The sequence below is a fragment of the Eleutherodactylus coqui genome, chromosome 2, assembly GCF_035609145.1.
Source record: "Eleutherodactylus coqui strain aEleCoq1 chromosome 2, aEleCoq1.hap1, whole genome shotgun sequence".
In the NCBI taxonomy this organism is placed as follows: Eukaryota; Metazoa; Chordata; class Amphibia; order Anura; family Eleutherodactylidae; genus Eleutherodactylus; species Eleutherodactylus coqui.
Genome location: NC_089838.1, coordinates 293,096,772 through 293,107,963, shown reverse-complemented (window position 1 = coordinate 293,107,963; position 11,192 = coordinate 293,096,772). Strand labels below are relative to the sequence as shown.

The window sequence follows — 11,192 nt, the reverse complement described above, 5'->3', positions numbered from 1 at the left end:
ATAATTTTCTAAATACTGAATATGTATATATGCTAAATACTGTAAGAGCTGTTTGGATGGGGTGTAACTATTTAGGTCACATTGTTTTTGTTTAGCTTGGTTTATTCTAAACACCTGCTGTTTGGTCAGGGTGGAGTTATGAATTTGTTCACTAGGTGTAGATTCTATAGGGTGTATTCTAATTAACATAAGCAATGAGCTAGCAGTAATTCATTAACCTAATTAAGCTGTACCTGTGTTTTAGGAGGGTAGCAGCTCTGTGAGTTTATTCCTTGTCAGTGCATCACAATACAAGTGTGTTGTTTCAAAACTGCAGTAGTTTGAAAACAGCAAGAGTTTTCTTTGGTGAGTACCTATTATACTAATATATGGGATGATACAGTGCAATACTTGTCTATCTGTTGCCTTCTATAGTACCCTTTTGAATTTGGGGTGCTGCCTGATGTGTATGCGGTTGGTGACCCCTGTAGGCTGTAGTTTGTAGTTGGTGCTCTTCAGTCTAAGGTTATAAGGCTATCCCAAAGTGAGTGCTGTAAACCTCTCCTCTAAGATCCTAAAGGAGAAGGGCGCAGTGCATTACAGTTGGTTCAGGGAGAATGCGAGTTATGGAACATAAACATGCTAATTTTGGACTTTCCGTCTCTAATTCCTATGGCATTTTTTCTAGACTAGATGGTGATGCAAATATTACTCATGATGTGCAGGATAATGTAACTAAGAAGGAAGAGGTTGTTCTGCATGAGGTATTAAGTGTCACTAATTAGCCTGATGCAGTTAATGGAATAACCAAGAGAAAAGACATGTTCTTGTTGGCAATTCAACTAAATAAGGTGTTGATTTAGGACAGAAATTGGATGTGCTGAAGGAGGTGAGATGTCTTCCAGATGCCACAGTCAGTAAAGATAAGAGACGTATTGTTAATATTGTCTAGGCTGAAAGTTAGGATAGTAGTTGTTCTAATACGATCTCCTTTCACCATATACTAGTCATTCAAGCTATGGCTGGGGATGAGGCCATAACATAGTCATATGGAAAAGCCTATCTTTGATTATTATCAATAATTTGTAAAATTACAAAAATTAAAAAATGTGGATAATAGTTATTAGAGATGAGCGAGCATACTCGTCCGAGCTTGATACTCGTTCGAGTATTAGGGTGTTCGAGATGCTCGTTACTCGTGACGAGTACCACGCGATGTTCGGGTTACTTTCACTTTCTTCCCTGAGAAATTTGCGCGCTTTTCTGGCCAATAGAAAGACAGGGAAGGCATTACAACTTCCCCCTGCGACGTTCAAGCCCTATACCACCCCCCTGCAGTGAGTGGCTGGCGAGATTAGGTGTCACCCGAGTATTAAAATCTGCCCCTCCCGCGGCTCGCCACAGATGCATTCTGACATTAGTTCAGGGAAAGTGGTATCTTGGTGGAGCTGCTATAGGGAGAGTGTTAGGAGTATTTTAGGTTTCAAGAACCCCAACGGTCCTTCTTAAGGCCATAGAAATCGCAGATTGCACCTATGGCAGCGGCGCCGACCCCATTGAGAACATATAGAAGACAAATCATTCTTCTCTGCCACAGCTGTAACAGCTGTGGCAGAGAAGAACGATGTTTGCCCATTGAATTCAATGGAGCCAGCAATACAGCAGGTTCCACTGAAAGCAATGGGCTGCCGGCGATCGCGGGATGAATTGTCGGGAAGGGCTTAAATATATAAGCCCTTCCCTGCAATTCATCCAGAAATGTGTTACAATAAAAATATATACCGGCGTATAAGGCGACGGGGCGTATAAGACGACCCCCCAACTGTCACCTTATACGCCGGCAATACAGTGGAGCAAAGAATAAAAATCATTACTCACTTCTTCTGACGTTCTGCGGTGCTGCTGCAGGCTGTCGCTCCCTCCTGGTCCACGGCAGAGCATTGCTTTCTCTACAAAGGGCTTTAAATCCCCGCCTCCAGAAACACACGTGCCTTCAGCCAATCACAGCCAATGACAATGATGTCATTGAATGGCTTTGATTGGCTGAAGGCACGTGTGTTTCTGGAGGCGGGGATTTTGAAGCCCTGCGTCCAGAAAGAAATGCTCTGCCGGGGACCAGGAGGGAGCGACAGCCTGCAGCAGCGCCGCAGAACGTCAGAAGAAGTGAGTAATGATTTTTATTCTTTGCTCCACTGTATTGCCGGCGTATAAGGTGACAGTTGGGGGGTCGTCTTATACGCCCCGTCGCCTTATACGCCGGTATATATTTTTATTGTAACACATTTCTGGATGAATTGCAGGGAAGGGCTTATATATTTAAGCCCTTCCCGACAATTCATCCTGCGATCGCCGGCAGTCCATTGCTTTCAGTGGAACCTGCTGTATTGCTGGCTCCATTGAATTCAATGGGCAAACATCGTTCTTCTCTGCCACAGCTGTTACAGCTGTGGCAGGGGAGAACGATCTTTACGCTGACAGTGCGGGGGGGGGGGCACTCTTGCCGCTATTGTGGCGTAATAGTGGGACCTGGGAACTTGAGATGCAGCCCAACATGTAGCCCCTCGCCTGCCCTATCCGTTGCTGTGTCGTTCCCATCACTTTCTTGAATTGCCCAGATTTTCACAAACGAAAACCTTAGCGAGCATCGGCGATATACAAAAATGCTCGGGTCGCCCATTGACTTCAATGGGGTTCGTTACTCGAAACGAACCCTCGAGCATTGCGAAAAGTTTGTCCCGAGTAACGAGCACCCGAGCATTTTGGTGCTCGCTCATCTCTAATAGTTATATAAATAGAGATAAGGTCATCGCTGACCAGTTTAGTAGCCACTTTTATTCAATATTTTCAGTAGCTGCTTTTCAGAAGGACAGTATGTTCGGGCCGGCTATTACTTTTGGTTGTAAGGATATTTGGAGGCTAATGTTATAGGTGAACTTACACTTTTAAAGTCGAATAAGGCGATGAGTTCAGATGGCATCTACCCCAGGTTTCCTAAAAAACTCCAATTTGTGATTTGTTTAATCTAACTGACTTGTTTAACTGCCGTATATAACAGGCAATGTTCCTGATGATTGGAGAATGCTGTACCTATTCATAAGAAGGTTAGTAGAGAAGAAGCCAGGAACTACAGGCCAGTTAGTTTAACAATAGAGATGAGCGAGCGTACTCGTCCGAACTTGATGCTCGTTCGAGTATTTGGGTGTTCGAGTTGCTCGTTACTCGAGACGAGCACCACGCGGTGCTCGACTCCATTACATTTCTTTCCCTGAGAAATGTGCGTGCTTTTCTGGCCAATAGAAGCACAGAGAAGGCATTACAACTTCCTCCTGTGACGTTCCAGCCCTATCCCACCCCCCTGCAGTGAGTGGCTGGGGAGATCAGATGACACTGGAGTATTTAAATCTGCCCTGCCCGCCACAGATGTATGCTGAGAGAGATCAGGGAAAGTGCTGCTGATGCTGTTGCTGCTATAGGGAGAGTGTTAGGTGTTATATTCGTCTTCAAGAACCCCAACGGTCCTTCTTAGGGCCACATCTGACTGTGTGCAGTACTGTTGAGGCTGCTTTTAGCAGTGTTGCACTTTTTTTGTATATCGGGCGTGCAGACCATAGCGTCCTCAGTCTGCAGTCATTTTACAGAGTATAGGTGCAGTACTGGTGAGGCAGGGTCAGTGGTACAGGGAAAGAGGTATACTGGCTATATAGGGAGTGGGTTTTTTCAAAAACATACTATATTTGGGCTGCCTGTGACCATCTTCAGTTTACTGCGTGTCTGCTGAGGGTAGTAGTCGCTAATTAATACCCAGCTAAGTGTTACAGTAGGCTTGCGCATAATTGTTTCCTGGCTCTGCTGTGCGTTCCGTAACATCATTGTCGTCATCCCGCCACAGGGAAACAGTACACATTATATCCGCTGCATGCGGTGTCTCTGGTTTCTCACCTCACCATTTTAAAAAATTGAGGCAAAATACTGAAGGCCTACCACTGGGCTTTGTCCACTTCACTGGTTCTGCACTGTGAATTGCAGCATCTCCGTCATACGCACCTAGGTGTCACAGCAGGCTTGCGCATAATTGTTTCCTGGCTCCGCTGTGCGTTCCGTAAGCGAAGTCAGCCTCCAACCACAGGACAATAAGCGGCACATTTCATTACAGTGTTCTGTTTCTGCTCTACTCGTAATACACCATGCTGAGGGGTAGGGGTAGGCCTAGAGGACATGGACGGGGGTGAGGACGCGGAGGCCCAAGTCAGGGTGTGGGCACAGGCCGAGCTCCTGGTACAAGTATATCGCAGCCGACTGCTGCGGGATTAGGAGAGAGGCAAGTTTCTGGGGTCCCCAGATTCATCTCACAATTAATGGGTCCATGCAGTAGACCTTTATTAGAAACTGAGCAGTGTGAGCAGGTCCTGTCGTGGATGGCAGAAAGTGCATCGAGCAATCTATCGACCACCCAGTCTTCTATGCCGTCCACAGCTGCAACTCTGAATCCTCTGGCTGCTGCTCCTCCTTCCTCCCAGCCTCCTCACTCCATGAAAATGACACATTCTGAGGAGCAGGCAGACTCCCAGGAACTGTTCTTGGGCCCCTGCCCAGATTGGGCAGCAATGGTTCCTCTCCCACCGGAGGAGTTTGTCGTGACCGATGCCCAACCTTTGGAAAGTCCCGGGGTCCGGGGGATGAGGCTGGGGACTTCCGGCAACTGTCTCAAGAGCTTTCAGTGGGTGAGGAGGACGATGACGATGAGACACAGTTGTCTATCAGTGAGGTAGTAGTAAGGGCAGTAAGTCCGAGGGAGGAGTGCACAGAGGATTCGGAGGAAGAGCAGCTGGACGATGAGGTGACTGACCCCACCTGGTTTGCTAAGCCTACTGAGGACAGGTCTTCAGAGGGGGAGGCAAGTGCAGCAGCAGGGCAGGTTGAAAGAGGCAGTGCGGTGGCCAGGGGTAGAGGCAGGGCCAGACCGAATAATCCACCAACGGTTTTCCAAAGCACTCCCTCGCGCCATGCCACCCTGCAGAGGCCGAGGTGCTCAAAGAGTGCAGACGACCGACGAACTGTGGTGTGCAAGGTTTGTCGCGCCAAGATCAGCCGGGGAGCCACCACCACCAGCCTCACCACCACCAGCATGCGCAGGCATATGATGGCCAAGCACCCCACAAGGTGGGACGAAGGCCGTTCACCACCTCCGGTTTGCATCACTGCCTCTCCCCCTGTGCCCCAACCTGCCACTGAGATCCAACCCCCCTCTCAGGACACAGGCACGACCGTCTCCCGGCCTGCACCCACACGCTCACCTCCGCTGTCCTCGGCCCCATCCAGCAATGTCTCTCAGCGCAGCGTCCAGCCGTCGCTAGCGCAACTGTTTGAGTGCAAGCGCAAGTACGCCGCCACGCACCCGCACGCTCAAGCGTTAAACGTGCACATAGCCAAATTGATCAGCCTGGAGATGCTGACCACGTCTCTCGCAACATTGTACGCGCCCTCACCAATGCGGTTACTGCCAAGGTCCACTTAACAACGGACACGTGGACAAGCACAGGCGGGCAGGGCCACTATATCTCCCTGACGGCACATTGGGTGAATTTAGTGGAGTCTGGGACCGAGTCAGAGCCTGGGACCGCTCATGTCCTACCCACCCCCAGAATTGCGGGCCCCAGCTCGGTGCTGGTATCTGCGGCGGTGTATGCTTCCTCCACTAAACCACCCTCCTCCTCCTCCTACGCAACCTCTGTCTCGCAATCAAGATGTGTCAGCAGCAGCACGTCGCCAGCAGTCGGTGTCGCGCGGCGTGGCAGCACAGCGGTGGGCAAGCGCCAGCAGGCTATGCTGAAACTACTCAGCTTAGGAGAGAAGAGGCACACAGCCCACGAACTGCTGCAGGGTCTGACAGAGCAGACCGACCGCCGGCTTGCGCCGCTGAGCCTCCAACCGGGCATGGTCGTGTGTGACAACGATCGTAACCTGGTGTCGGCTCTGCAGCTCGGCAGCCTCATGCACGTGCCATGCCTGGCCCACGTCTTTAATTTGGTGGTTCAGCGGTTTCTGAAAAGCTACCCACGCTTGTCAGACCTGCTCGGAAAGGTGCGCCGGCTTAGCGCACATTTCCGCAAGTCCAACACGGACGCTGCCACCCTGCGGACCCTGCAACATCGGTTTAATCTGCCAGTGCACCGACTGCTGTGCAACGTGCCCACACGGTGGAACTCTACGCTCCACATGTTGGCCAGGGTCTATGAGCAGCGTAGAGCTATAGTGGAATACCAACTCCAACATGGGCGGTGCAGTGGGAGTCAGCCTCCTCAATTCTTTTCAGAAGAGTGGGCCTGGTTGGCAGACATCTGCCAGGTCCTTGGAAACTTTGAGGAGTCTACCCAGATGGTGAGCGGCGATGCTGCAATCATTAGCGTCACCATTCCTCTGCTATGCCTCTTGAGAAGTGCCCTGCAAAGCATCAAGGCAGATGCTTTGTGCTGGGAAACGAGGGCGGGGGAAGACAGTATGTCGCTGGATAGTCAGAGCACCCTCATGTCTATATCTCAGCGCATTGAGGAGGAGGAGGAGGAGGGGGAAGAGACAGCTTGGCCCACTGCTGAGGGTACCCATGCTGCTTGTCTGTCATCCTTTCAGCGTGTATGGCCTGAGGAGGAGGAGGAGGAGGAGGATGATCCTGAAAGTGATCTTCCTAGTGAGGACAGCCATGTGTTGTGTACAGGTACCCTGGCACACATGGCTGACTTCATGTTAGGATGCCTTTCTCGTGACCCTTGCGTCACACGCATTCTGGCCACTACGGATTACTAGGTGTACACACTGCTCGACCCACAGTATAAGGAGAACCTTTCTACTCTCATACCCGAAGAGGAAAGGGGTTCGAGAGTGATGCTATACCACAGGACCCTGGCGGACAAACTGATGGTAAAATTCCCATCCGACAGCGCTAGTGACAGAAGGCGCAGTTCCATGGGCCAGGTAGCAGGGGAGGCACGGAGATCAGGCAGCATGTACAGCACAGGCAGGGGAACACTCTCCAAGGCCTTTGCCAGCTTTATGGCTCCCCATCAAGACTGTGTCACCGCTCCCCAGTCAAGGCTGAGTCGGCAGGAGCACTGTAAAAGGATAGTGAGGGAGTACATAGCCGATCGCACGACTGTCCTCCGTGACGCCTCTGCTTCCTACAACTACTGGGTGTCGAAGCTGGACACGTGGCCTGAACTCGCGCTGTATGCCCTGGAGGTGCTTGCTTGTCCTGCGGCTAGCATCTTGTCAGAGAGGGTGTTTAGTGCGGCTGGGGGAATCATCACGGATAAGCGTACCCGCCTGTCAACTGACAGTGCTGACAGGCTTACACTCATAAAGATGAACAAAGCCTGGATTTCCCCAGACTTCTATTCTCCCCCAGTGGACAGCAGCGGTACCTAAACAATACATAGGCTGCACCTGCGGATGGAAGCATCGTTCTCTATCACCATTAAAAACAGGAACCTTTTAGCTTCATCAATCTGTGTATTACATTCATCCTCCTGCTCCTCCTCCTGAAACCTCACGTAATCACGCCGAACGGGCAATTTTTCTTAGGCCCACAAGGCTCAGTCATATTACTTTTGTAAACAATGTTTATACGTTTCAATTCTCATTAAAGCGTTGAAACTTGCACCTGAACCAATTTTTTTTTTACTTGGCTGCCTCCTGGCCTAGTTACAAATTAAGCCACAGTAACCAAAGCGATTAATGGGTTTCACCTGCCCTCTTGGTTGGGCATGGGCAATTTTTATGAGGTACATTAGTACTGTTGGTACACCAATTTTTTTGGGCCCTCGCCTACAGTGTAATCCTAGTAATTTTTATGGGCTTCGCCTGCACTCATGCTACAGCAAGGTGTGTGGGGTTGGCCTACACTTTTGCTACATAAATGTAACTGGGGCCTTGTCTATACTGCAACTACTGAAATGTGCAAGAGACTGTTATCTCCCTAAACTGCTGCAACGGGAATGTTACTGTGGCCTGTCTTGACTGCTACTACTACTGAAATGGAACTAAGACTGTGCTCCCCCTATACTGCTGCTAGTGATATGTTACTGGGGCCAGTCCCTAATGCTCCCGCTGAAATGTTACTAATTCTGGGCTCTGACTATACCGCTGCTAATGCTATGTCACTGTGGTGTGGAAACGGAGGCTTCCCAAGGACATGATGGCGGCAAGGCCATTTCCCACCAACGAGGTTACTGTTAAGGCACATATTACCAGTCTGACTGGGGCATGCACTGTGGGCCGAAGCCCACCTGTATTGTATGTGACGTTAGCTCTGCTGAGCAGGGCACTGCAATGGGATTTGTTTATGTACCACCGGTGGGTTCTAGGGAGCCACCCATGCTGTGGGTCCACAGGGACTTCACATTAGTGATTTGTACCTGCCAGTGTCTATGTATTGAAAACCCCGGTCAGACTGTGGCATGCAGTGTGGGCCGAAGCCCACCTGCATTTCATCTCACGTTACCTCAGCTGTGCTGGGCAATGCAATGGGAATTATTTATGTACCGCCGGTGGCTTCCTGGGACCCACCTTTGCTGTCGGTCCACACGGAGTTGTAACTGCATGTGTCTACTTATAAAGAACCCCAGTCTGACTGGGGCATGTAGTGTGGGCCGAAGCCCATCTGCATTTAATGTGACGTTACCTCAGCTGTGCTGGGCACTGCAATGGGATTTGTTTATGTACCGCCGGTGGGTTCCAAGGAGCCACCCATGCTGTGGGTTCACACGGAATTCCCATTGCGGAGTTGTACCTGCCTGTGACTATTTATAAAAATATGAGGCCAGCGTGTGGCATGAGTGGAGTTGAAGGCTGCACAGGAACACTTTGGTGTGCGCTGTGGACACTGGGTCGTGTGGGGGGGTTGGGCAGAATGTAACCCAGGAGAAGTGGCAGCGGAGTGTCATGCAGTCAGTGATTGTGCTTTGTTGGAGGTAGTGTGGTGCTTACCTAAGGTATGACTTGCTAATGAGGGTTTTTCAGAAGTTAAAATTGTTGGGGGGGGCACTCTTGCCGCTATTGTGGCTTAATAGTGGGACCTGGGAACTTGAGATGCAGCCCAACATGTAGCCCCTCGCCTGCCCTATCCGTTTCTGTGTCGTTCCCATCACTTTCTTGAATTTCCCAGATTTTCACAAATGAAAACCTTAGCGAGCATCGGCGATATACAAAAATGCTCGAGTCGCCCATTGACTTTAATGGGGTTCGTTACTCGAAATGAACCCTCGAGCATCGCGGAAAGTTCGACTCGAGTAACGAGCACCCGAGCATTTTGGTGCTCGCTCATCTCTATTTAACAACCATAGCTATTAAAATAAATAGTACAGCTTTAGGGCTCTTTTACACGAGTGTAGTGATTTTCAGTAGGCTGTGTCACGGCCACAGCGCGACTGAAAATCACATGAACGGGTGAACAAATCTGCTGTTTGTGCGCCCGTTCAGATGGCCCGGATCCGGCGCATATACTTTCAGGCCAGAATGCTGTCGGGTGGGGGGAGACAGTTTAGCTCTGCCTTTCTGCCCCCTCGCCGGGTCTCGGCAAGTGAAGGGGGTGGGAACTAGTGTGCTAAGCTCCCACCCCCTTTCTGCCCCTTGACAGCTGACTGCAATAGGCAGGTGCGGGACCCCTCCCATTGCAAACAGCTGTCAAGGGGCACAGAGGAGGAGGGTAGAGGGTGGGAGTTTAGCAGGCACGGCAGCTACCATATTCTGGCCAGAAGATAGTTCCTGAACCATCTTCCCTAGCTGGCAGTAATATGCCCATCTAAACTGGTGCATTGTAAACCAATGCATCAGATAGGCAGTGTATATCGGCCAGGCGTGAAAGCGCGGCCGATATATGCTCATGTGAATGAAGCCTTACCAAGGGCAGATCATGTCAAACTAATATTGATTTCTTTGACTGTTTCGCAAAAGTGATGGGTGAAGGTGCTGCCATGGATATAGGCTGGATTCTGGTAAAGCCTTCTTTATAGTTCCACATAAAGAGCTCATAGATAAGTTATGGAAACTCTGATTTAATCATTTTGATAGTCCAGTGGATTCACAGTTGATTAAAGATAAATATCAGAGTGCTAGTGTTGAAAAGGTATATTCTGAACGGGAACAAGTTACAAGTGGGGACTACAAGGGTCTATTCTTTTTAATATCTTTGCAAGTTACACAGAAGAATTGAGTGATTTTTTTTTTTTTCGACAGGAAAGCATTTTTAGCACATAGTTTGGATTTTCTTTTGACTCCATAACCTTTTCCAATCATGTCTGAGGGAACTGGTGCTGAATGCTGAGGAGTTTGGTACTCACTCATTTAGAACTGGTGCAGATGTATGTAGTGAGGATACCCTCAAGAGATTGGGTTACTGGAAATCTGAGTTACAACGTCCACCCTGATTTGTTAACATCTTAAATCTTTGGTAGAATGCTTGTTTTCTATTTTTTTGTTTATGTTTAATCTTTCAGATACCAATCCTCCTGATGTATGGATAATAGGACATTCATATGTCTTCTGGGTAGAGAGAAGAGCTACGATCCAACCAGATGAATTTCCTTTAGTATTTCAGGACATTTAAATGCCCTGGAATTAAACACGCGGCTTATGCTGGAGCCAGATATTGCCCAAGGTGGTGTCAACTAGCCAACAGCTGCAAGATTTGGTTATTTTAGTTGTCCATGTTGGATCCACGACGTTTCAAGCTGGGTGAGCTTATTTCCTTGAAAAAACAAGATGTTTCATGTTTTGCAAGATTTAGTTGTTGTTTTTTTTTTAATTGGTTATCATGTGGTCTGAAGTGCTCAGTAGGAAAGTGCAGAGAGGGGCTAGGGACACATTGGCCATTGAAAGGGCTAGAAGACTCTTAAATGTAAGAAACACTAGTCTTAGTAAATTCCCTCAATGTGTATTAGAATGTGGATGAACCGGAACTGTCCAGATGCACAGAAATGGATGAAATATCAATAATCAAGTATAAGTATCTTCCTTTACAGATGTTAAACCAATTTTTTCATTGCCTCAGTGTATCTATGTAAATTTAGGCAACTAGTAATAGTAGTAGTCTTGATTAAAACTTTCCTTTCGTTTTGTGCATGCAGCTCCTATGCAGACCCCTGTATCTTTGTTGTCATTAACTACAAATAAACCCTGTATACTGTGACTATGCAGTCTACTATTCTCCCTATGCCTCCTCT

General features: G+C 48.8%; 1 protein-coding gene across 5 annotated transcripts in view; it reads left to right on the top strand.

Annotated features, from left to right (window-relative positions):
* The first annotated feature begins 263 nt into the window (after window positions 1-263).
* Window positions 264-11,192, top strand: part of LOC136612703 (perlucin-like protein) — a 35,238-nt gene continuing 24,309 nt past the window's right edge. For all 5 annotated transcript variants that reach the window (XM_066593242.1, XM_066593239.1, XM_066593240.1 and 2 more), the window contains exons 1-2: window positions 264-345; window positions 10,467-10,704. In XM_066593242.1, the coding sequence (XP_066449339.1) occupies window positions 10,677-10,704 (28 nt within the window). In that variant the 5' untranslated portion in view covers window positions 264-345; window positions 10,467-10,676. The remainder of the gene's footprint in view (window positions 346-10,466; window positions 10,705-11,192) is intronic.